At 42.0% G+C, this 26,834-nt stretch overlaps 1 protein-coding gene across 1 annotated transcript in view; it reads right to left on the bottom strand.

The window, feature by feature from the left end:
- LOC144691973 (putative methyltransferase NSUN7) overlaps positions 1–17,037 on the bottom strand; it is a 151,447-nt gene extending 134,410 nt beyond the window's left edge. Inside the window, exons 1-2 of the mRNA XM_078560888.1 lie at positions 16,682–17,037; positions 2,415–2,473 (exon numbers count right to left, since the gene is read on the bottom strand). Coding sequence (XP_078417014.1) covers positions 2,415–2,473; positions 16,682–16,991 — 369 coding nt within the window. The 5' untranslated portion in view covers positions 16,992–17,037. The remainder of the gene's footprint in view (positions 1–2,414; positions 2,474–16,681) is intronic.
- Between the last annotated feature and the right edge of the window lie 9,797 nt (positions 17,038–26,834).

The following is a 26,834-nucleotide window of genomic DNA, read 5'->3' as shown; positions in this document are numbered from 1 at the left end:
TCTAATTCTAGACTGTCTGGATAAGATAGATAAGAATAGCACCAGGCGAGTGTAGGCCCACCCAGCTGGACAATAGTGGAGAGTTTTGGAGGAAGGTGGTGTGGTTAACCATTTAAAAGCTGCAGACAGGCTGACAAAGTTGAGGATGGACATTTTACTTTTCTCACAGACACATGGGACATAATTTGTGACTTTGATAACAGCCATTTTGGTACTATGGTGAAAGAGAGAGCGGGAGAGCAAGCAAGAGCGTGAGTGCGTGTGAGAGAGCGAGTGTGTGTGACAGAGCGAGAGTGGGCCAGGGAGAGGAAGAGAGCGTGTCCGTGAGAGACAGAGAGAGAGCATGAGAGATGAGTGTGAGGGAGATTGTGTGAGAGCGAGAGAGAGAGAGAGTGTGTGAGAGAGAGAGAGTGTGTGAGAGAGAGAGTGCGAGAGAGTGTGAGAGACAGAGTATGAGAGAGAGAAGTTGTGAGAGAGGGTGCATGTGAATGCGAGTGAGAGAGAGAGTGAGTATAAGTGAGGGAGTGTGAGAGAGAGTGAGAGAGTGTGGAGAGTGTGGAGAGTGTGAGAGTGAGCGTTTGAGAGTGTGAGAGAGTGTGAGAGAGAGTGTGAGAGAGAGTGTGAGAGAGAGTGTGAAAGAGAATGTGAAAGAGAATGTGAAAGAGAATGTGAAAGAGAATGTGAGAGTGAAGAGACAGTGCAAGAGAGAGTGTGAGACAATGTCAGAGAGTGAGAGTGTGAGAGAGAGTGAGAGGGAATGTTAAAGAGTGTGAGAGTAAAGAGTGCGAGAGAGTGTGAGACAGAGTGAGAGAGTGAGAAAGAGAGAGTGTGAGAGAGAGTGTGAGAGAGTGAGGGAGTGTGTGAGAGATAGATAGTGTGAGATAGAGAGAGTGAGAGAGAGAGTGAGAGAGAGTGTGTATGTATCTGGCTCACTCTCAGTCTGTGTTCTCACTCACCCTCACCAATAACACATACACACACAGTGGGCGAGGGTGCATGAATGGGCACCCTGAGACTGGGGGCAGAATCTTGCCCTAGGTTGGCGGGCGAGCGGTCTGCCCGATGGGAAGTGCTATGTGCTTCCTGTGCAGGGGGGGGGGTTCCCCAACTGTCAAAGTGCTCTCTTTCACGCATGCACGCGAAAGAGCGCACTGCTCCCTGAGACTAAGTGCTGTCTCAGGGAGATTACTGAAAGTGCTTCAAAGTGTCAAAATAGAAAAATAAAAAAGATTAACATGTCCCCCTCATGTAACAATGTCACACGAAATGGGACATGTTAATAAATCTCACATAAAGTTTATTTAAGATTTTTAAAACGGACATGAAACCTCATCCCGCCAGTGGATGAGGTTTCATGTTTTATCAGAAGCCGCTGGGGCTCTTGGCCTGTCCCCAACCTTAAGGTTGGGCAGGCAGGGCCTTTAATTACCTTAATTATCCTGTCAATGGCCTCAATTGGCCATTGACAGGTCAGCAGGCGGGCAGCTGATTTCGCTGTCCGCCCGCCTTCCTGAATATTTAAATGGGGCGGGATGACTTCGGGGGTTCCTCCCGATGTCATCCTGCGTCATTTTCCCTTCAGCGAGCGGGCCCCGCCCTCAAATCGTCGACGGGAAAATTCAGGCCCAGGAGTGAGCTGGACACACACATTCTGACCCTCTCACACTTTAATGGTTATCTTTATTAATTACTCTTTTTAAATTATCAATTTATTGCTTTGACATTGCTATATTTTTGCTCAATTGGTTGTTTCTTTTCTTCATTCTCAACTTTTTCTTTGAAATTCATATTTAATGTTGTGCCAATCTTATCGTTCTGATATTTGTTCATTGGCCCCTTGAGTGAGGAAAAATGGAAATGTGCCCCCACCCCTCCCTGCAACCCCACGCAAGAAGGTTGGACAAGCCTGCTCTACACAGTTAAAGTAAATAAAATAAGCATGAATTAATCTTCCTTCAGAGGAAAATAAAGTTCTCAGCAATTCTTTCCCTTTTGTACCTAACAGCAATGGTTCTTTGCTAAGGTATGATTCCATGGGTTCCAGTTTTTTTCCAATATCTAATCCAAATAGCTATTCTTCATTTGTGAATCTGAACAAGATATATGGGTATTATCTCAACAGTTGAATAGCCCACCAATGAAACTGAACTAAAACCCAATGCCTACATACACACATTCCAGAACAGGTTGCAGGTTAACTATAGCAACAAAGCTGTTGTGCTACTAATTGACTGGTTGTAAATTCCATCTATGATCTGGTGTGTACAGCTTGATGCTGCAGTCGCTAACCAGGTCCTCAGAAGAGGCAAAGTTATTTCAAAAGTGCAACTGATCTTGCTTGGATTTTAAACATCACATTACAATGTTCGAAGATGTATATGTCTCGCAAGAAAAGCTTCAGAAAAGCTACTTACAATTTGCTGAGTTGGGTAAAAACAGCTATTAATCAATATTTCTTCTAAGACATCTTGATCTGTTAAAAAGGAAACAATGACAGACAAAATCATGTTGGTATGATGGTATAAAGTTTAGCAAGTCCAAAACAACTCATCTCAATTCTGAAAGCAAAGCTAATTTTTTAATTTGCGATTTACTGTAACACATTTAGAAAGCCAACTCTTGGGGCTGGATTTTCATCTCCCAATGGATGTGTACGCTGAACATAGCTTTTTTTGCTGGAAAAGCACTTTTTCTCTGCCTTCCCAATCCATGTCATTTTTGTGTGGCCTTTTCACAGGTTGAGAAGGCGTTGGGTGTAAAACATGCACGCACTTCTTTAAAGGTCGGCATCCCCACTGGAGGACCAAAGGAAAACTGTATTTCTTCCCACATACAATTTCTATGTGCTGGTGCAGGTTTTGTAAGCCCTAAAAAAAACACTCCCTTGGAGAATTTGTGGCTACTGGGGGAAGTATGCTAAAGAGTCAACAAAGTTCTGAAAGGTGAGTGTAAAATGTTTTCATGGAATGGTTACAGCACAGGAGGAGGCCATTTGGCCTGTCATGTCAGAGCTGCCCCTCTGAAGCAGCAATTCACCTACTGTCACTCCCTTGCCTTTTCCCCATAGCCTTGAAAGTTTTCCCTTTCTAGATAATGATCCAATTCCGTTTTGAAAGCCTAATTTCTTTGGGTTTAGGGTACAAAAAGACCCAGCTCCTCAGTGGCATTTGGCAAGGTGTGCTTACAGGTGCGAGTAAAGTCTAACAGTTTACCTTAACAGTAGAGCTAAACAGGCTCAGTGCAAGCCTTGGGCTGCAAGACAGTTCAGCATTGGCAAAGCACCCAAAACCTTCACAAATGGGGTAGCAGCAAGGAGGGAGGGAAAATACCCACGTGATTTGCTAACTTAGATCACGAGGGTGGAAGTCATTCTGGTAGGGTTCTTCTCTGATTTGCCACAAATAGAATTTTACACTAATGGCACATGTGAAATATTTGCTGCTGTTGAATTCACATCAGTGTCTAAATGAGAGCCAACTCAATTATGAATTTCTTCCAAAGAGCCATAAGGTGTTTTTAGTCTCCTAGAGCAAGGTGAGTCAATCCCAATGAAAATGCAGCTGATTTAAATTCTGTACATCTCCACAGGCATAGTAAATGTCACAAAATATATATAGGCAAATGGGTGGAGTTATGGCAAATGAAATTTAATGTGGACAAGTATGGAATACTGTACATAGGAAGCAAGAAAATAGATGGCATAAGCATTCCATGAAAGGGGTTGAACCATGGATCTCGGGATTCTAGCAAATTTGAAGCTCAATATGTCCAGTTATTCTGGAGCAGCAAACAGAATGTTAAACTATATCATCATTGCAGTGTGCAAATTAGAAGTTATAGTTAAACTGAACAGTGCTCTGACCACCACATATTCAGTAGTATAGTTGGTTGGGGTCACTAAGAGACAAGAGTGATATTCAAATTTCAGAGAGAGTTCAGAGAAGAGCAATGACATTAACTCAAGGGTAACAGGGCTGCATAATGAAGAAAGACTACATGGGCTTTTCTAACATGAAAAGGCAGTTTGTGGGAGATGGCTTTAGAGGTATACAGTCAAGTTATTGTATAGAATAGATAAATCCAAAACACTATATCAGATTAACAGAACAAGCAGACGTCCATTCAAATTACTAAAAGGCAAATTTAAGACTTAGGGCAGGAATTGATTGTTTTGTAATTTTAAAAAGTGATCAAGCATGTATTAAATAGTTGAATGCTCAATTGCAAGGAGCTGCTGCAAAGGCCAAGGTACATAACCAAAGGACATATGCTTTCCTTGTGTGCTTCTACCTTGAGATCATTATCAGCAAAAATAGTATTACCTGGAGGAAGCCAATATGAACCTCAAATATGATTAATCATTTTCTTTGTACAGGGGAAAGACAGGGAAACAAGAAAAATGAAAAGGAGGGTGCAAATTCAGGTCTCCAACACTTTATCTGCAAATATTGTCACATCTCATACAATGAATCTTTACTGACTTGAATGCTCCAGCAAATGATTTGCACAATTTTATCCTAGTTGGTTCTATGTAAAATACAATGCAGCTAAAATTTACCCCAATAACTAAAGGAGTAAAAATTCTACTGCGTGCTGCAAACATAAAAATGCATTACTGCAATAAAATGCCACATTCTCAGTACAGACACATATTTTCAGTGTTCTTGAAAGCTGGTTGGCTTCATGAGGACATCAACAAAACACATTGCGAAAAGGCATTTCTTATGTATAATAAGAGATGGTTTTACTGATCACTAAGTCTAATGGGTGCATTTTTACTTTCCAAATCCATCTCTAATTGTGCCATATGTTTTCCTTACTTTATCAATGTTTTCTTTTTGGTGTTAAGGTCAGATAGAAGTGATTGGCAGGCTGTGACTAGTGGGGCACTGCAGGGGCCCCAGCTGTTCACAATATATATCAATGATTTGGATGTGGGGATCAAATGTAATATTTCCAAGTTCGCGGATGACAAATAGCTAGGTGGGAATGCGTGTTGTGAGGAAGATGCAAAGCGGCTTCAAGAGGATTTGGACCAACTTAGTGAGTGGGCAAGAACGTGTCAGATAAAATATAATGTGGAAAAATGTGGGTTTAACCACTTTGGTAGGTGGAACAGATATGCAGATTATTTCTTAAATGGCAAGAGATTAGAGAGTGTAAATGTACAAAAGGACCTGGGTATCCTCGTTAATAAGTCACTGAAGGCTAACGTGTAGGTGCAGCAGGCAATTAGGAAGGCTAATGGTATATTGGACTTATCACAAGAGGGTTTGAGTACAAGAGTAGTGAAGTCTTTCTTCAATTGTATAGAACCTTGGTTAGACTGCACCTAGAGTACTGTTGCAGTTTTGGTCCCCCTACCTTAGGAAGGATAATATTGCCATAGAGGGAGTGCAACGTAGGTTCACCAGACTCGTTCCCAGAATGGCGGGACTGTCCGATGAAGAGAGGTTGGGGAAACTGGGCCTATATTCTCTAGAGTTTCGAAGAAGGAGAGGTGATCTCATTGAAACCTGCAAAATGCTTAAAAGGATAGACAGGGTAGATGCAGGTAAGATGTTTCCCCTGATTGGAGAGTCTAGAACCAGGGGACACAATTTCAAAATAAGGGGGAAGCCACTTAGGACTGCGATGAGGAGAATTTCTTTTACTCAGAGGGTTCTGAATCTTTGGAATTCTCTACCCCAGAGGGCTGTAGAATCCCAGTCATTGAGTATATTTAAAGGAAAGATTGTCAGATTTCTAAATGCCACGATATGGAGATAGTGTGGGAAAAAGGCATTGAAGTGGATTACCAGCCATGATCATGTTGAATGGCAGAGCAGACTCAATGGCCTGAATGGCCTACTGCAGCTTCTATGTTCCCATATTTTTCCATGTTGCACAGGCAGAAAAGAACTATGCATTGTGTTTCAGCATGACTTAGCTACAGCTAAAAAAACTTAAAAAGGAAAAATGTCAATTAACGGTTAGCCCATGTCTTAACAATAAAACTGGCCACGCCAATTTGTATGGAGCATCTTTTCTCCAAAACAGCAAGTCTTGGACAATTTCCTCTGCCAATTTCAAATGCCTCATTGCATGCTTCCTGAAGAAAGGTGAAGATTTTGCAGCACATTTTGACAATTTTGGTTAATTTTCAATGTGCTCTGACACTAACATCTCACAATGAACATGGATTAAATCACAAAGTGACCAGCTGACACAGATCACAAAAAGACAATGGGAAAGACCCTTCTATGCTTAGCACAGCCAAATTCACCTCATTTCTAATATATTCACATATTTCATGTTCATAGCACTGTTCTGTTGTTTCTCTGCAAAGTAAAAAAACAACTGTTTCAATTGTCTGTATGGTTAGTGAAGTGCAGTACTACATAGATCCACAAATAGTGGTAACCAATGGATGAATTCAACAAAGGGTCACCCAAATCAACTGTTATAACCAATGCCACAGTATTTCAGAATTTACCACAAGAACACTTTCAGTTGTGAGTTTAGCCTCCCAGTGCTAGTGCTACCCCTTGTTGTGGTACGCCTATAAGTGGGTGTGGTGATGTTTTCTGTACATATCACTGGACAGGAAATGATGCAATGTACCATGTGATTTATAGGAACTTAGGAAACATAGGAAATAGGAGCAGGAGTAGGCTATTTTCTTATACATTCATGGGATGTGGGCTTTGCTGGCTGGGCCAGCATTTATTGCCCATCCCTAGTTGCCCTTGAGAAGGTGGTGGTGAACTGCCTTCTTGACCTCTGCAGTCCATGTGGTGTAGGTACATCCGCAGTGCTGTTAGGAAGGGAGTTCCAAGATGTTGACCCAGTGACAGTAAAGGAATGGTGATATATTTCCAGGTCAGGATGGTAAGTGACTTGGAGGGGAACTTCCAGGTAATGGTGTTCCCACCTATCTGTTGCCCTCGTCCTTCTAGATGGTAATGGTCGTGGGTTTGTAAGGTGCTGTCGAAGGAGCCTTGGTGAATTCCTGCAGTGCATCTTGTAGATGGTACACGCTGCTGCTATCTTGCGTCAGTGGTGGAGGGAGTGAATGCTTGTGGATGTGGTGCCAATCAAGCGGGCTGCTTTCCCTGGATGCTGTCAAGCTTCTTGATTGTTGTGGGAGCTGCACGTATACTCCCCACTTAGGCAAGTGGGAAGTATTCCATCACATTCCTGACTTATGCCTTGTAGGTGGCGGACAGGTTTGGGGAGTCAGGAGGTGACTTACTCATCACATGATCACTAGCCTCTGACCTTCACTTGTAGACCCAGTATTTATATGGTTAGTCCAGTTCAGTTTCTGGTCAATGGTAACCCCCAGGATCTGGATAGTGGGGCATTCAGTGATGGTAATGCCATTGAACATCAAGGGTGATGGTTGGATTCTCTCTTGTTGGAGATGGTCATTGACTGACACTTGTGTGGTGCAAATGTTACTTGCCACTTGTCAGCCCAAGCCTGGATATTGTCCAGGTCTTACTGCATTTGGACATGGACTGCTTCAGTATCTGAGGAGTCGCGAATGGTGCTGAACATTGTGCAATCATCAGCGAACATCCCCATTTCTGACTTTATGATGGAAGGAAGGTCATTGATGAATCAGCTGGAGATGGTTGGGCCGAGGACTATTCTGCCTCTCAAGCCTGCTGTACCATTTAAGTAGGTCATGGCTTAGGCCAGAATTTTCATGCAAATTGAGAGGCTGTCAGTTTTTGCGAAAATGGCGGCGGAAGCCCAGATCTGGAAGTTCCGACCCCGATCCCAGCCTCCTCTATTTTTGCAGTGTGGAGGAGAAGGGAATGGGAGCAGTGCGCATCCATGGTTCACAGAGGCAACTGCACGTTTTAAAATGCAGCTGCCTCAGTCAGATCTGATTTTGGCCAGTGAGATGTCCAAAACATGACTTTTACACTTTAGACCTGCTGGGAGAGAGTTTAAAGTTGGAGAGATAAGGAACCCTTTTGAATATAGTCTTAGGACACATTTGGGAGAGGTCAGGTACCCTTTGAGAGAGATAAGATGCCCTTGGGGATTATTAAAATTAGACATGAATGTGTGTAAAAAGTGCATAAATCATTGGAACGGTCAAGCTCATTGGAACTGACAAGAGGTCAAGGAATTTAAATGTCTTGCCCTTTAAAATATTTTTAAACTGTCTGTAGTGCTGATAAAAAAATCAATTGCTTGCTATTTCACTGTCTGAAAGCCTGAGGGGTATCATTACAGGATTAGTGCTGCACGACTAATTTCAAATCCTATCATTACTGCAGTGGGGTGCCTGTCACTTCACAGATTGAATGACAGTTCAAAGTGCTTATAAAGTATTTGAAGGGGCACTATGAATACAAATGCTTGTTATAAGGGATTAAATAGTTGAAGGAATTTAAATATAGCAAATGGGTATTTATCCATGAGTGTTTTTTTAAATATTGAACTTATCAATAGACACTTAGAACTTTATTTAATCTCAGCATGGGTCCTGAGGTCTGCCCATGGTGGATACTTGGTGAGTTGGCACGGTAAGTGTAAGGGCAAAGGGTGGTGGTTAGGGACATAGGTTGGCATAAGGGCTATAAAGGGCCATGGGGAGTGGATGAAGGGGCATAGACTGGCATGGAGGGCATGAGGGGCCAAGGGGTGCATGGGATGGCAAGTGTTAACATTGGGAGTGTGTGGGGGATGAGGGGGTGTGAGGGGTGAGGGCTGGAGGGCTTTTTTTTGTTTTATTCATTTTCTAGTATCTTTAACAAAGTACTCGAGCACTAAGACAGGTCTTCTATCCAGCCCACCTCCAAGCCTGGCAGCCTCGAAACTCTTTCCAGGGCCTTCCACCACAAGTCCCATTTTCATCCACCCCTTCAGGCCAAAAATCGCAATTTCTGGGGCACTTTCTCACAGGTTGGCTTTGCAGAGCCAGAATTGTCTGGACTCTGTGCTCCCGACCCAGGAGTGAAAATTCAGGCCTTAGTCTCGTTTGTTCTGAGGAATCCACCACCATAATGCCAGCAATGAAGAATTTTTAATTTTCAAGCACACCATACACAACATGGTGCCAGTGCTAATGGAACAAGCTGGTAAGGAGGAAAAATGAGGGAGGCGGTGGCATGGTAATAATGTTACTGGACTAGTAATCCAGAAACGCAGGCTAATGCCCTGGGGGTGTAGGTTCAAATCCCATCATGGCAGCTAGTGGAAATTAAATTCAACTAATAAATTTGCAATTAAAAGCTGATCTCAGTAATGGTGACCATGATTGTGATAAAAACTCATCTGGTTCACTAATGCCCACTAGGGAAGGAAATCTGCCATCCTTACTTGGTCTGACCTACATGTGACTCCAGACCCACAGCAATGTGACTGACACTTAACAGCCCTCTGAAATGCACCTAGCAAGCCATTCAGTTCAAGGACAATTCGGGGTGGGCAACAAATGCTGGCCTTGCCAGTGATGCGCACATCACATGAAAAGCATAAAGACAAAGAAGTCCGGAATTTACCAGCGCTCTAGAAACATGGAGCAGGAGTAGGCCATTCGGCCCTTCGAGCCTGCTCCACCATTCATTATGATGATGGCTGATCATCCAACTCAATAGCCTGCTCCCGCTTTCTCCCCATTCCCCTTGATCCTTTTCGCCCCAAGAGCTATGTCTAACTCCTTCTTGAAAACATACAATGTTTTAGTCTCAACTACTTTCTGTGGTAGCGAATTCCACAGGCTCACCACTCTCTGGGTGAAGAAATTTCTCCTCATCTCAGTCCTAAATGGCCTACCCATTATCCTCAGACTGTGACCCCTGGTTCTGGACTCCCTCACCATCGGGAACATCCTTCCTGCATCTACCCTGTCTAGTCCTGTTAGAATTTTATAGGTTTCTACGAGATACCCTTCATTCTTCTGCCAAAGCAAAGTATGCGGTCTCTAACTGAAGATCAGAGTGCACGGTCTGAGTTCAAAAGGCAGGGACAGTGCGTCAAGAGGTTCAGCGCCAGACAATACTCAGTCAGGAAAGATGCACAGTTGGGAGCGGGCTGGATCGACCATGGGCAAAGGAAAACGGAAATCGGGCAGAATAAGGTTGCAAAAATGAAAGGTGAAATCAAGGGTTGATACTAGCTGGCAAAGTCTGTATTGTAGCGAAGGGGAGAAAGATACTGGGAACTGTATCACAGCGAGAGGGAAAATGACACTGAGAATTGTTTCACAGCGAGAGGGGGGGAAGCGACACAGGGAACTGTATCGCAGCGTGGGGGGAAACAACATTGGGAAATGTATCGCGAGGGGGAAAAGGACACTGGGAACTGTATCGAAGCGAGGGGGGAAACGACACTGGGAACTGTATCGAAGTGAGTGGGGTAACAACACTGGGAACTGTATCAAAGTGAGGGGGAAAACAACGCGGGGGACTGTATCGCAGCAAGGGGGAAAACGACACTGGGAACTGTATCGCAGCGAGGGGGAAAACAACACTAGGAACTGTATCGCAGCGAGGGGGAATACAACACTTGAAACTGTATCGCAGCGAGGGGAAAAACAACACTGGGAACTGTATCACAGCAAGGGGGAAAACGACACTGGGAACTGTGCCGAAGCGAGGGGGGAAACGACACTAGGAACTGTATCGCAGCAAGGGGGAAAACAGCACTGGGAACTGTATCACAGCGAGGGGGAAAACGACACTGGGAACTGTATCACAGCGAGGGGGAAAACGACACTGGGAACTGTATCGCCTCTATTTGTTTTGTGGAGAACCATGGTGCATTCCCGCCACAGCTCAGCTTCATAGGTGGAACTTCAGAAACACGCTCACAAGCGGCTACAGGGCCACTCATTCCAAGTGCTGCAGCAGCAGTGGAATATGCTGTGGTGAGTAAAAGAATTACACACTGACACGCTGCAGTGAGTTTAAAGTGTTCACACCAGAATGACTGGTTGTATTTACACTCTAGCACACAGAATTACCGAGCCATTAGATGCTGAAAGCTTCACAGTCATGGGTTTCGCCATATCTATCTAGTCCTGTAGGTACATTGCTTGTAGAAGTGTGCTGGCACTTGTCCTTGTGTCTATTTTTGCCAATAGTGAGCGTTTACCAACTTTGAGGAGAGATGATTTGAATTGTGGCAAATTGGAAAGGAAGGTTTACATAGGCTCAACACATCCAGGCTCAGGGAAGAAGGCCATAAAAAAAAAATCCAAAAAAGATTTGGACAACTTAATTAGAAGACCAATTCAGAGTCAAACTGAATTTCCGCGTTGATCGCCTGGAGTTTATGTCATACCGTCAACAGCCTAAGGAATCTGTCGATCATTTTATCAGTCGATGTAGAGAAAAGGGTGCCTACTGTGATTTTTCAGAAGCCGAGCTGGCAGACATAATTACCAAATTAGTGATTGCTTCTACTCCATTAGACATATTTTAAAAAGAACTGTTCGACAAACCCAAAAGCTACACCATCAATGAGCTACTCAAAGTATGAGGCGATTATTGCAGGTTGACAAAGTTTACAGGTCCTATATGCAACCCCAACCGTCAACAAAGTGACTAAAATAGCCATACCCGGGAAGACATAAGGAAGGTGCAGGCTTCTATGTGCACCGAAGATGATTTCTGCAAGGCATGTGGCAAAAAGAGGGTCCCTGGCAGCAGCAGTGCAAAAGAACAAAGGCCAAAGAAGCTATGAAAAGTCATACAAAGGCACAAGCAGACTGCAAACAGGCAGCACCTTTGAGCAGCAACAACGACCATACCATATCCCATAGGAAAAACATACACAATGTGGAGGGCAAAATGGGCACGATGATGACAATCAAGATGCTACAAGGTGCAGTGAGGACAGGTTCCACACAATTCATGTCGCAGAACACAAAGATGCCATTACTCCATCACAATTCAGATCGTCTCTCCTCAGAAAGTTGGTAAACACTCACTATTAGGGACAGTAAGGGAATGTAGTTGGGGATTTCAGTTTATCTAACACAAATGTTATTGCTTTCAATGACTTCCTTTTGGGTTGTCCATTAACCAGGGTCTCTTTTAGCTGCACATGGATCACATTACCTGCATAATATGGAATGCGAATGATATGGCCTTCATGAGAAGGACAAAACGGGGGTATGATCAGAATTTACATTTGTTGATAGAAGTGGCACGTTGAGAAGGGCTGGTGTTTAATAGTTACAAATGTAACTTTAATGTGTGACAAATCAATTTCTTTGGGTCCATTTAGTTGAGTGCTGGCATCTGTCCTGATCCGAGCAAACTATCTATGCAAAGCCAATACCCCAAGATAAGGAGGATCTTCGATGATGGTTGGGTCTCCTCAAGTTTTTGTCTCCTTGCATTTTTAATTTTGTGCAAAAATCATCATCTTTACAGGAATTGTTTAAAAAGGAGGGGACTTTTCTGTGGCATGAAGACCACCAACACCTTTTTGAGGTAGTAAAGCAGTCATTTTCAGAAGTATTGTTATTGCAATTCTGTGATCCCAGAGAAGTGACCACTATAGAAATGGACGCATTCCAAAATGCTTAGGAGTGTGCATATCACAGAAATGTAAACCCGTTGCATTTACTTCAAAATCCCTACTCTAACACTGAGCAGGAGACATTCGTGTTTGGAATTATGTGTTTTCACACCTACTTATGCGGCAAGATATTTGTGGTAGAAACTAACTTTAAGCCATGAGAGAAAATTTGGGGGAAACCACTGACTAGCGCACCACCAATGCTGCAACATCTGCTAGTAAAGACAGAGGGCTATGACTGCGAGGTTTAGTATAAACCTGGCAACTTGTCAGTCACATCCGATATGTTCAGCAGGTAGCCCAGTCCGGCGAAGCCCATAGATGTGTCCATATTCTGCAGTTCGACCTGACCGACATTGAACTCGAAGGTGTTCTACATGTTGACCTGATGAATTTCACATAACAGAAGTGTCAGCAACCATTGGAGGAGATAGTGAAAGACTATGCTGCAGGAATTCTGAAAAACGATTATCAAAGGATGGCCAGACTCCATTCAGCATGTCCATGAACATGAGACAGTTTGGAGATTATCAATAAGAGTAAGGCATATCCTGGGGAGTCATCCTTAAGGGCAAGCAGATCATCATACCGGGATCATTGCAACATGACATACCACAGCAACTTCGTGAGCACAGATTGTATGAGGAGGTTTGCAAGAGAGACAGTCTATTTGCTGGGTATAAACAATGACATTGATGTCACATTTAAGAAGTGCAAGGTATGTCAGTGAAATAAGCCAAATCAGCCCAAGGATCATCCTTGAGCCAAAATTCCTTCCGACCTCTTTCACATCCACAGGAATGATTTCGTAGTTGTCACTGATTACTTTTCTAAGTATCTGATCATCCATCAATTGCACAATACATCAAGCACAACTGAAGCACACACTCTATTATCAGTTTATTTGGGGCACAAAGAGAGGTAATCTCAGATAAAAGTCCTCAATTTACTGGTAATCCATTCAGGGACATGTATGAGAAGTGAGGAATAGATCACCCTACTGCATTACCCCATTTGTAACTGCATGGCCAAAATCATACGGTGAAATATTTAATTCTAAAGTGCACATAGACCAAACAAGATGTACACATTGCAATGTTATACCTTCGAATAACACCTCTAAGTGCAACCATTCCATCACCAGCAAAACTCACATTTGGCAGACCAGTGGGAATAAATCTATCTATTTTTCATCATCTTTCAGAAGCCAGAGAAGAACTTTTGAAAAAGACAGGGTAGGGTGAAAGACGTGCATGACAGGAATGCAGGCGAAGAGTTACCAAGTTTAAAGATAGAACAACAAGTTCAGATTCAGCATCCCACAGAGGGCACATAGCAACCAGCCAACGTGACAAGGATCTGTCCAGAGTGGAGGTCATTCGAGTTTATCATACTCAATGGTACAACTGTGATATGAAACAGAGGATAAATCAGGGAAGTACCAAATCCTCAAACACTGTGTAAATCCATTGTATCCAGGGCAAGATCCAAGGCAAAATCCAAAGCAACATCCAAGTGTGACACTCCCATAGACACTGTGAGAAAATTCAACAACTTCAAGCTAACATTACAGTTACTAAGTCGGGCATATAAGTAGACCACGACTATGATTCAGTCTATGAGTTTCTTAGCTAGCGATGTGCAAATAAGCATTTCCAGTGTATTGTAAACAGCCATGGTTATTTATAAGGGGGGTTATTTATTTTAAAAAGGTGGATGTTATGGTACACCTTTAAATGGGTATGATTATGTTTTACATACAAACATTTGAATTAGGACCAGGAGTACACCACTCAGCCTCTCGAGTCTGCTCGACCATTCAATAAGATCATGGCTGATCTGACTAACCTCAACTCCACATTCCCACCTATCCCCGATAGCCTTTCACCCTCTTGCTTAACAAGAGTCTATCTAGCTCTGCCTTAAAAATATTCAAAGACCCTAGGCAGGATTTTGCGGTGCTGTCTGCCAGTGGGATCTTCTGGTCCCACTGAAGTCAATGGACTTTTGGCTGGCTGGCCGCATGGGCGGTGGCAGGGCAGGAAAATCCCAGGGTCTGCTTCCACCGTCATTGAGGAAGAGAATTCCAAAGATTCACGGCCCTCAGAGAGAAAAGAAAGTCTCCTCATCTCTGTCTTAAATGGGCGACCCCTTATTTTTAAACCGTGACACATAGTTCCAAATTCTCCCACAAGAAAAAACATCCTTTCCTCATCCACCCTAACAAGGTCCCTCAGGATCTCATTTGTTTCAACTAAGTCGCCTCTTACTCTTCTAAACTCCAGCAATCACAAGCCTATCCTGTCCAATCTTTCCTCATAACACGTGCCCATTCCAGGTAATAGTCTAACAAACCTTCTCTGAACTGCATCCAAAGCATTCACATCCCTCCTTAAATAAGGAGACCAATATTGTACATGGTACTCCAGATGTGGTCTCACCAATGCCCTGTATAGCTGAAGCATAACCTTTTGTATTCAATTCCCCTTGCAATAAATGATAACATTCTGTTAGCTTTCCTAATTACTTGCTGTACCTGCATACTAACCTTTTGTAATTCATGCACTAGGACACCCAGATCCCTTTGCATCTCAGAGCCCCGCAGTCTCTCACCATTTAGATAATATGCTTCTTTTTTATTCTTCCTGCCAAAATGGACAATTTTACATTTTCCCACATTTTACTCCATTTGCCAGATCTTTGCCCACTCACCTAACCCATCTATATCCCTTTATAGCCTCCTTATGTCCTCTTCACAACTTACTTTCCTACCTATCTTTGTATCATCAGCAAATTTAGCAACCATACGTTTGGTCTCTTCATCCAAGTCATTTAGATAAATTGTAAAAAATTGAGGCCCCAGCACAGATCCCTGTGGCACACCACTCATTACATTTTGCCATTCAGAAAATGACCCATGTATGCCAATTCTCTGTCTCCTCCATAGTGAAGGCCTATGCAAAATACCTGTTTGATTCTGTATATATCACTCAAAGAGAAATGATGCAATATATCATGTGATTCAGACTTGTCTCAGTTAGTTCTGAGGAGGCTACCAACTCAGACATGTGTACAAGTTCTCCACTATGTAATACTGCTATCAACTTCTGAAATCCTTAGTACATGAACCTACATATTTTTGTGTTAACCAATACCTTATGTGTCGTTGATGCCTTGGTGTTTATCTACTAAGTAAGAAAGAAGAAGAAAAACACAACATCTTGTATTTCCTCTTTTGTAACATTTTGTTAATTTTCTTTCCTCTTGTTCTTATTGACACAGCACTATCCATGATACGCTAATATCCAACTTTGCCATTACTCTTCAATTAGCAAATATAGAATCGGATATTCTGGTAGAGGTCATCAAGCTCTTTAAGCCCTAACTGGAGCTATCTAATCTCAAAGTCATTATCCTACTCCTTCTCCATGTAATTGAATATTTTTCCTGCAGATTTTTATGAAATTTCCTCTTAATATTCATGACTGATTGACCTTCAACAGCTACTTGGGGCTATGTATTCCATCTCTGAATCCTTTGTATGAAAAAACTCTCCCTTTGTGCTTCTGGTGCTATTACAATATTTATGTCCCTCTGTCACCCTTCATTTTTTAGTCTCAAATATTGCATAATATTGAATGCATGTATTAGATCTCCCCGTAGCCTCCTCTGGTCCAATGAATGCAGTTCTGACTTGGAACTATAATCGCCATTCCTTCACTATCGCTGGATCAAAATCCTGGAACTCCCTTCCTAACAGCACCATGGAAGTACCTGCACCAGATGGACTGCAGCGGTTCAGGAGAAGGTTCACCTTCTCAAGGGCAATTAGGGGTGGGCAACAAATGCTAGCCATGCCAGCGATACCCACATCCCATGAAAGAATAAAAAAAGTTGTTTTTTTAGAAAAAACCCTCATCGAGCTATTCTATTTCATCCATTACATCATCCCAGTGATTCTAAATTGTATTTCATTCATGGTTGCAGCTGAACCAATGTTCTGTGTATAGATCTAGAGGTTCTTTTACCAATTGCATTATTTTCCCTTTCCTCTTCGTAATTTTATTTCCTTTCATTTTTACTTCCTAACCATGTCTTTTCTGGTATTTTTCAACCTTTTTTTTTTAATCTATCCACTTGTTTTACTTACATTTCAGAGCACTGAAGGCTAGCTCATACACCGAGCGTTGGAATTTCTCATCTTTGATTTCTGGGATGGTCAATTCTGAATCTTTTTCATAGTTTATAAGCCTTCTAGAAGGTGGTTTCTCAACATGTATACTCTGAAATATGTCAGCAGAAACCTTGTAGATGTAATCAGGGTAGCCACTCTTTTCACCTTGCAATGCCACATCCTTCTCACTGGTACGTGTCTTACGCGTGACGGTCAATTCGTCAAGATTTGAGATCTCAGATGTAATTTCAATTAAAGAACCTGTTTCCCATCTTGCATGCAGCATTTCTGGATTCCCTCGTAGTTGGATAACAGACTGAAATATTCAAACAAGTTCCAGTTTCCCTGCAGGAATCAAAATGTAAATTCAAATTATCTAAATTAAAACTAAAACTACTTAAGACCTCACTACCATACCAACCTGAGTAATTCAGGTATGAAAACTTAACTTTCCAAAAACTGCCCAAAAATAATGAGCTATCACACCAGAAAAGTTTATTCTCTATAGTTAACTTTTCACTTTCACGATGGATTACTGCTTCAGTTTTTATTGCTTATTTCCTTTTAAAATTTACCCTCCCCCAAATCTCACCAATTTTATCTGCTAGATTTTCTTCTCTCCTCTCCTGCAGGCATTTTTGATTAAAGTGTTGCCCCATTGGTGCTAATCATGCTCCTGTATCTTGACCGTGCAACCATTATTCATGAGAATTCTGGCAATACCAACAGGTTATTTGACTGCAAAGCAAAAATCTCATTCTAACCTCACCCAACATCTGTGCATACCCACAACAGCAGTAATCAATGGACACCAATTCGGACTGAAACAGTGGCCAATTTTACCATCCCTAATTTGTGAATACTGAGTCCAACTGCAATGTAACAACTGCCTCCACAACTCAAATCATTTACCAAACACAGACTGAGGATCTAGTCCAAATGACTCATCTATTCAGTGTATAGTGCCAGCCTTGGCTCAGTGCTACCACTTTCAACCACAGGTGTTAGGTTCAAGTCTCCCTCCAGACTCTTGAGCATATAATCCAAGTTGACACTTTCCTGCAGTACTAAGGAAATACAGCACCTTAGGAGGTCTTGTCTTTCAGATGAGATGTTAAACCAAGGCCCCATTATCACCCTCAGGTCAATATCAAAAAATCCCATGGTGCTATATCAAGGAAGAGCAAGGATGTCCTTCCAGGATTCCTGGCCAATATTTATCTCTCTCCCTCCACCAAAGTCACAAAAACTGATTATCTGCTCTTCATCCCACTGCTGCTGGTGCAGCCTTGATCTTCGTAAATTGACTGCTGCTTTTCCTACACTTCAAAATAACATCATCAGCTATAAAGTGCTTTGGGACAACCTCGGGTCTTGAAAGATGCAATATAAATGCTTTATAAGATGCAATATAACTCCTTTCTTTTTGTCTTTGCATAAACTCAAGTATGTAGGCAACTTGTGTATTTTGCTTTTTAAAGGCATTCATTCCTGTTATTTCATCACCTTCATATAATTTAAAAGGCGCGCAGGAGCAAAGGGACCTGCGGATATTTGTGTGTAAATCAATGAAGGTGGCAGGGCAAATTGAGAAAGTGGTTAATAAGGCATTCAGGATCACAGGCTTTATACACGTATAGAGAACAAAAGAAAGGAAAGCATGGAAAACTTTTATAAAACTGAAGTATTTTGTCTAATTCTGGGCACTACGCTTTACAGGTGCGAAAGCATTGGCAAGGGTCCAGAAAAGATTCACAAAAATAATCCCAGGGATGAGGGACCAGATATGAGAATAAATTGAAGAAGCTGAGGTTGTTCACTTTAGAGAAGAGAAGAGAAGGTTGAGAAGAGATTTGACTGAAGTGCTCAAAATGATAAAGGGACTGTGTAGAGCAGATAGAGAGAAACTCTCCTCATTAACAGAAGGATCAAGAACCAAACGACACACAGATTTAAGATGATTGCCAAAAGAACCAAAGAAACATGAGGATAAGTTATTTTTGCGCAGCAAGTGATTACGATCTGGCTTGCATTGCCTGAGCATGAGGCAGATTCAACAGCGGCTTTGAAAGGGTATTGGGTAATTATCCACAGAGGAAAAAAATGTAGGGCTATGGTGAAAAGGCAGGGGGAGGGGGACTAGCTGAGTTGCTTTTGCTGGCACAGACATGACAAACTGAATGGCCACCTTCTGAAAGCTGTAACCATTTTATGATTCTAAGTTCACATGTTCACAGCTAGATTTTAAAAAAATATTTATTGACAAAACTTGACAATACACAAGTTGCCTACCTTGTTTGAATTATCAGGAAAATTACCAATTTACTCCATAAACTTCAATTTATAGTGCAAGTTGTGCATTTTATCTCAAAAACTACTACTGAAACTAAAAAAAACTTAATGCCTTAGCTACTTTCATTGAAGCCTCTGGACCCTGCTCAAAAGTTGAAGTTGAAACTAAAAGTATTTAGTGCTCTAATTATTTTCACTGTATCCTCATTCTGTTTACATTTTCATTAATGTGGTTTGTGGTTTTCAATACATCAAAGCTGTTTTTTATTAAATAGCTATAAAAAAAATATTTCCCATGAAACCTCAGTTTGTCTATGAGGTCACAATAGCCACTTTTAGTAGCAGTTTTTCCATTACATCACCACTCATTAACCAGCCAACATTTCATTGTTTTACATATTTAAAAAAGTCAGAGAAACGGAGATAGAAGAGGTTGTGCAACTGGAGGATGTTAGAGGTAGAAAGGTAGAAGAAATTTTTAAAAAGAGGTATTGGGAAACTGTAACTCAGTGTAAGGCAGCAACAGCAAGGATGACCGATAAGCAGGACTTGCTGCAAAATAGGAAGACAGACAGCGAAGATTAGGATGAGCTGAAATTAATGGAGCATGGAGGATGGGAGGCCAGCCATGAAAATTTGATAGAGTCTGGAGGCAACAAATGCATGCAGGCAATGTTGCAGAGCTAGGGGTTGGGATAGTCTTTGGGAAAGACAATATAGGTGTCAGAAGTTCGGTGTAGGGTTTAATAAAAATAGAGGTTACAAACAGTCTGGTTCACTCTTAAGGCAGTAGCAAAATTTAAGGGGAGGAGAGGAACAATGAAATCAATGGCTAAGGTTTGAAGTATGAAGAGCCACAGACAAAGACTTCAATGTTTCTAATCTTCAGCTGGATAAAATTGGGCACATCCAAAATTGGGTGTCAGACAAGCAGCTCGACAGTAAGTGGGGATATCAAAAGTGAGGATGACAAGGTAGAGTTTCTGGGTATCTTTTAGTATGCACATCTAAGCTGACCCCAAAGGACAGTATTTAGATAAGGGGATATGACCGTGGATGGATTCTTGAGGGACTACCGACGTGATGGTGCAGGACAGGAAGAGAAGCCTTTGGCAGAGTTCTTCTGTCAAGAACTGGTAAAAGGAGAACCGAGCAAGAGCAATTTCACCAAGTTGGACAACCCAGGAGAGGTGTTGAAGGAGACTAGTATAATTAAGGTCAAGGACGGTTAATGCACCCTCACAGTCATAATGATACTTCTGATTAAAATCCAAAATACCACAGATCCTGGAAATCTGAAATAACAGAAAATGTTGGAAATATTCAGCAGGTCAGGCAGCATCCCTGGAAAGAGAAGTGGGGAAATTCTTTACCCTCCTCCCCACAACCCCTCACCTTTCCACGCCTTTGAACTTGTTTAAAACCTGTTGCATCTCTAACTTGATCCAATTCTGATTAAATGTCATTGACCTAAATGAAACACTATTTCTGTTACTTTCCATAGATCCTACCTTACCTCCAGAAAAATTCTCATAACTTTGTTTTTTTTTCGTCATTTCTGATTTTGGTTCGGGCTGGTCCTAAATGGTGGCAGGGTGAGAAATATGAATGGAGAGATTCAAACTAGAGTTCGATACTGATCGGAGACCGTTCAACGTCTGAGAGGTAACAAAGTTGGAGGTGAAGCAATAGTTAGAAGACGGATCGAGGATGGGTCTAACCTTAATGTCACAAGTTTAAGAATTGAGCAGCTCTTGTGGGCAATGGGAGGAGGAGGAACAGAATTTTGGGGACATCCACCGCCGAGAACAAAATCAAAATTCAACCAAGTTCACGCACTTCTTAGATAATCATTTGCATATACGCATTAAACTTTTACCACATCGATTTAACACTAACCCTAGTGTAAAAATTGTACATTTACTTTCAAAGTAAAATGCTAGTTTTATAGAAGAATAAATGCTTCTACCCCACCTCTTCTTTTGAAGCAGTAACAGCAGAGTAACCTTCCCTTTGAGTTAATAGTTGAGGCTGTAGTTGCGGTGCACAGAATGCCTACTACAGTCGCTGAAATCCTGACTATGTCCAGGCTCCGCCAAATCTCGAGATGTTTGCGAGCCACAGCGATGTGAATTGGGCAAAGGAGGGGAGAGCAGAGCTGAGCTGTATCCTGCTCTGTGCGGCAGTCTCCTTCACTCTGTGCTCTCTCGCAATCTGTGCTATTCTGAGTTAATGCTCTCTCCTGCACTCGCCCTACTGAGTTAATGCTCTCTCCTGCACTCGCCCTACTGAGTTAATGCTCTCTCCTGTACTCTCTGTACTGAGTTAATGCTCTCTCTCTGTACTCTTTGAACTGAGTTAATGCTCTCCCCTGTACACTGTACTGAGTTAATGCTCTCTCCAGTATTCTTTGTACTGAGTTAATGTTCTCTCCTGTACTCTTGCTACCGAGTTAATGTTCTCTCCTGTACTCTGTACTGAGTTAATGCTCTCTCCGGTACACTGTGCTGAGTTAATACTCCCTCCTGTACTGAGTTAATACTCTTTCCTGTACACTGTGCTGTGTTAATGCTCTCTCCTGTACTCTTTGTACTGAGTTAATGTTCCCTCCTGTTCTCTCTGTACTGTTAATGCTCTCTCCTGCACACTGTGCTGAGTTAATACTCTCTCCTGTACACTGTGCTGAGTTAATACTCTCTCCTGTACACTGTGCTGAGTTAATGTTCTCTCCTGTACACTGTGCTGAGTTAATGTTCTCTCCTGTACTCTCTGTACTGAGTTAATGCTCTTTTCTGAACTCTTTACTGATTACTGCTCTCTCCTGTACTCTCTCAACTGAGTTAATGCTCTCTTCTGGACTCTGTGCTGAGTTAATTCTCTCTCTCTGCTGAGTTGATTCTCCCTCTGTGCTGAGTTAATGCTCTTCTATACTCTCTCTACTGAGTTAATGCTCTCTTCTGGACTCTCTGTACTGAGTTAATGCTCTCTCCTATACTTTCTGTACTGAGTTAATGCTCTCTCTTATAGTCTCTGTGCTGAATGATGCCCTCTCCTATACTGTCTGTACTGAGCAGCTTGGCTCTAGGCACTGCCTCCTCTGGTATAATTCAAATATGGGCTGCCCCACTGCACTAATAGGATGAGTAAAAGTGCAGACATTTCGCTCACACACAACTCCGAATAGCTCGCCTTCCCCCCATCAAACACCATTACTTTTCTCAATCATAAAAATCAAGACAGGTTCTCACATATGTTGTTTGATGGGTAATAGTGAGGTCTACTGCCTAACCCTTTGCTACACACCCCTCCTCCCGCACGGCAGCGACCGGCCGGGGGCAGCGGTCTCTATGGTAACGGGACTGGCGGCTGGTGGGTGGAGTTACAGTAGACACATGGCGAGTTCTACCCATTCAGTCTTGATACGAACTTGTATTTTTCTGTTTACATTGGGCCATTTTCTGAGTTCAGATCTATTTAAATGGTAACTTGGCCTCTGGTGATTTCAGAGCAGCTCAGACTGAGCAGGTTACGGTGATTGTTTCCTTCTCTCTGGTGAGCGCGCAGGCGCAGTGCACACAGGGTAACATTCCTCTTCATTACATTAGATTTTAGATTTTCCTTTTTCACACACTTCAAAACGTTGGAAAATGTACCAATAAAAAGGCCAGGTTTGTGAAATAAATTTTATATCATCACACCCCTCTTCAAAAAAATTCTAAATTAATTCACTAATTCAGTGATGAGAAAACTTCTAGAAACAATAATTCAGGATAAAATTAATAGTCACAAGGGTTAATTAAGGAAAGCCAGCACTATCCATTACCATCTAGAAGGACAAGGGCAGCAGATAGACGGTATCACCACCACCTGGAAGTTCCCCTCCTTGTCACTCATCAACCTGACCCGGAAATATATCGCCGTTCCTTCACTGTCCCTGGGTCAAAATCCTGGAACTTCCTAACAGCACTGTGGGTGTACCTACACCACACGGACTGCAGCGGTTCAAGAGTCTCACCACCACCTTCTCAAGGGCAACTAGGGATGGGCAATAAATGCTGGCCCAGCCACTGAAGCCCACATTCCGTGAATGAATAAGAAAAGGGAAAATCATATTTAACTAAATTGAGTTTGATGAGGTAACGGAGAAGTTTAATGAGGGCAATTCTGTTGATGTGGTGTACATGGATTTCCAAAAGGTATTTGATACAATGTTGCTCAATAGATTTGTGAGTGAAATTGTAGCTTATGGAATAAAAGGGGCAGTAGCAACTTGGAAACAAAATTGGCTGAGTGACAGGAAATGGAGAGTAGTGGCAAATGGATGTTTTTTGGGCTGGGGAAGGTTTGTAATGGAGTTCCCCATAGGTCAAAGTTAAGACTCTTGCTTTTCCTGATATATATTAATGACCTAGAGTTTGATGTACAGTGTTAGGGTCATTGCAGATGATATGAAACTTGGAAGCATGAGAACTGTGAGGAGGATAGTGTAGAACTTCAAAAATACATAGAAATGTTGGTGGAAAGGGTGGACAAGTGGCAGATGAAATTCAACGTGGAGAAATGTGAAGTGATTCATTTTGATAGGAAGAACATGGAGAACAATATAAACTAAAGGGTACAACTCAAAACGGGATGCAGGAGCAGAGGGACCTGGGCGTATATGTGCATATCATTGAAGATGGGACAACAGTTGAGAGAGCAGTTAATAAAGCACACAGTATCCTAGGCTTTATTAACAGGGGGCATAGAATACAAGAGCATGGAGGTTATGTTGAACTTGTATAAGTCACTAGTTCGGCCTCAGCTGGAGTATTGCATCCAGCTCTGGGCACTGCACTTCAGGAAGGATGGGAAGGCATTAGAGAGAGTCATTAAAATTAATGGCTTTCTACTTAAATGCATGTAGTATTCGAAACAAAATAAATGAATTAATGGCACAAATAGAAGTTAATGGGTAAGATCTTACAGCCATTACAGAGATACAGTTACAAGGAGATCAAAGCTGGGAACAATATTCAGGGGTATGTGACTTTTTGAAAAGACAGACAGGAAGGAAAGGGTGGTGGGGTAGCTTTGTTAGTAGGAGATGGAATAAGTACAATAGCAAAAAAGGATCTTGGATCAGAAGATGTAGCATCCATTTGGGTTGAGGTAAGAAATAACAAGGGGAAGAAGACACTGGTGGGAGTAGCCTATAGGCCCCCGAACAGTAGCTATACTGTAGGACAGAGAATAAATCAGGAGATAACGAGGGCATGTAAAAAAGGCAGTATATTAATCACAGGTGACTTTAATCTTTATGTAGAATGGGAAAATCAAATTGGCAGAGGTAGCCACGAGTAAGAATTCATAAAGTGTACTCAGAATAGTTTCCTAGAACAATATGTTGTGGGTCTAACCAGGGATCAGGCTATTTTGGATCCGGTAATGTGTAATGAGGCAGGTTTGATAAATGATCTCAGAGTAAAAGATACCCTAGGAAACAGTGACCATAATATGTTAGAATTTAGCATTCAGTTTGAGAGTGAGAAACTTGGGTCAGAAACAACTGTCCTAAACTTAAATAACAGTAATACAAAGGAATGAAGGCAGAGTTGGCTGGAGTGGACTTGGATAGGATTTTAGCAGAAAAACAGTTGCTGAACAATGGCAGACATTCAAGAAAATAGCTCATGACTCACATCAAAGATATATCCCAGTGAGAAAGAAGGATTCAAGGAAGGGGATAAACCACCCAAGGAAGTTGAAGATAGTATCAAATTAAAAGAAAAGACATAAATGTGGCAAAGGCTAGTGGTAAGCCAGAGGATTGGGAACGTTTTAAAAACCAATAAAAGATGACCCAAAAAATAATAAAGAGGGAGAAAATAAACTTTGAGGGTAAACCAGAAGGTAATATAAAAAAAAGGACAGTAAGGGCTTCTTTAAATATATGAAAAGAAAAACAAAGACCAAAATGAACATAGGCCCCTTATAGAATGAGGCTGGGGAAATGATAATGGGGAACCAGGAAATAGCAGAGGAGTTGAATAAACACGTCGCTTCAGCCTTCATGGTAGATGACACTAATAGCATTCCAATACTAAATAATCAAGGAGTAAAAGAGGGGGAGGAAATAAATACAATAACTACCACTAGAGAAAAAGTACTAGGGAAGTTAATGCATAAAGGCCGATAAGTCCCCTGGACCTGATGGGTTGCATCCTAAAATATTAAAGGAATTAGCTACAGAGATAGTGGATGCACTGATAATAATCTTCCAAGAATCCTTAGATTTTGGAAAAGTGCCAGAGGATTGGAAAACTGCCAATGTAACACCCTTCTTCAAAAAAGGAAGGAGACAAAAAACAGGTAACTATAGGCCAGTTAACTTAACATCTGTCACTGAGAAAATATTAGAGTCTATTGTAAAGGATGTAATAGTAAAGCATTTAGAATTACACAATCTAATCAAGCAAAGTCAGCATGGCTTCATGAAGGGTAAATTATGCCTGACAAATTTATTAAAATTCTTTGAGGAGGTAACTAGCCGGATAGGTAAAAGAGAACCAGTAGATGTGATATATTTCGATTTCCAAAAGGCATTCAATAAGGTACCGCATGTAAGGCTACTTAATAAGATAAGAGCCCATGGTCTTGGGGGTAGTATATTAGCATGGATAAAGGATTGGCTGTAAATCTGGCTTCCACAAATGCTCAGGAGGATCGCCTTATGCTTCCCCTCATCCCTTATTTCATTTGCCTGAAAGTAGAATCAAAGGCGCTCGACGTATTGACCCCATTCCCTTGCAGAGGAGTCGGATGGGTCTATCCAACTGAAAAGAGGCATCTTGGTGAGTAATATAATTTCCTATTCACAGTCGTCGATTAAACACGATACTCACCGATGCAGGCAGGAGACAGTGCCAGGGTAGTTTTTCCTCTTTGCCAAATGTAGAAACACTCTCTGGTAGTGTTTAGTCAAACAAAACAAACTTTATTTACAGGAGAGTGTCTGTGACTGTTTCTATCTAGCCAGCCCCTGATGCAACCATTTGCTAGGAAACTCCTCCCCTAGAATTTATTCTCCCACACTAGCTACGCATTGATTGGACGAATCATGTGACCCCTACTCAGTTGAACTGATCTCAAAGTGACAGTCATCACAATGAGAGAAAAAATTCACACAGCGAGTGGTTAAGGCCTGGAATGCACTGCCTGAGACTGTGCAATCCCTGCCACAGAGGCAAAAGACAAGCAGGATTGGGCCAGTAACAAAGGCAGCACCTGACTCAGAAGAAGAAAATATACAAGCTGTGCCAAGACACACTCACAATAACCAGAAAACTGTGGAATGGAAGTTGGAACGTATGAAACCAAGAAGCAAATTTCAGGCATGCCGCAGCAATCCTGGGCAAATTGGAACTTGATCCAGATCCAAAAAAGGGGTGCTCTTGACTGGCAAAAAATCAATTCCCAAATGCACAAATCTTGATACCAGAAATTAATTTCAGTGAATCCACTTATAAAAACAGACACAATCCAAGAGTTAAATTAATCCATAAATACCCATCCCTGCATGCCGCCTGCCATTATTTAAGGGGCCAGTTAAGGCCCTTGAGACAACAATTGTCTCTGACTTTACATAGCCCATGCGATTTTTAGGCCATCGCATGGGTAGAACGGGCAGGCAACAATTTGCAAAACCTCATCCATGGGCGGGATAAGAGGGGTCAGTGGCCTTGTCAATGTGATTAGTGAGGAGTGCAGGATATCGCTTGCTGCTTGTTGCTTCTGTGAACAGGACAGCTTCATCTCACTTCAGAGCTGCATTCAGAGAATTTCAAGGCTTCAGTTC

This window comes from Cetorhinus maximus, chromosome 1 (genome assembly GCF_964194155.1).
Source record: "Cetorhinus maximus chromosome 1, sCetMax3.hap1.1, whole genome shotgun sequence".
Classification (NCBI taxonomy): Eukaryota; Metazoa; Chordata; class Chondrichthyes; order Lamniformes; family Cetorhinidae; genus Cetorhinus; species Cetorhinus maximus.
The sequence above is the reverse complement of the archived record's forward strand: the minus strand, read 5'-3'. Positions and strand labels throughout refer to the sequence as shown.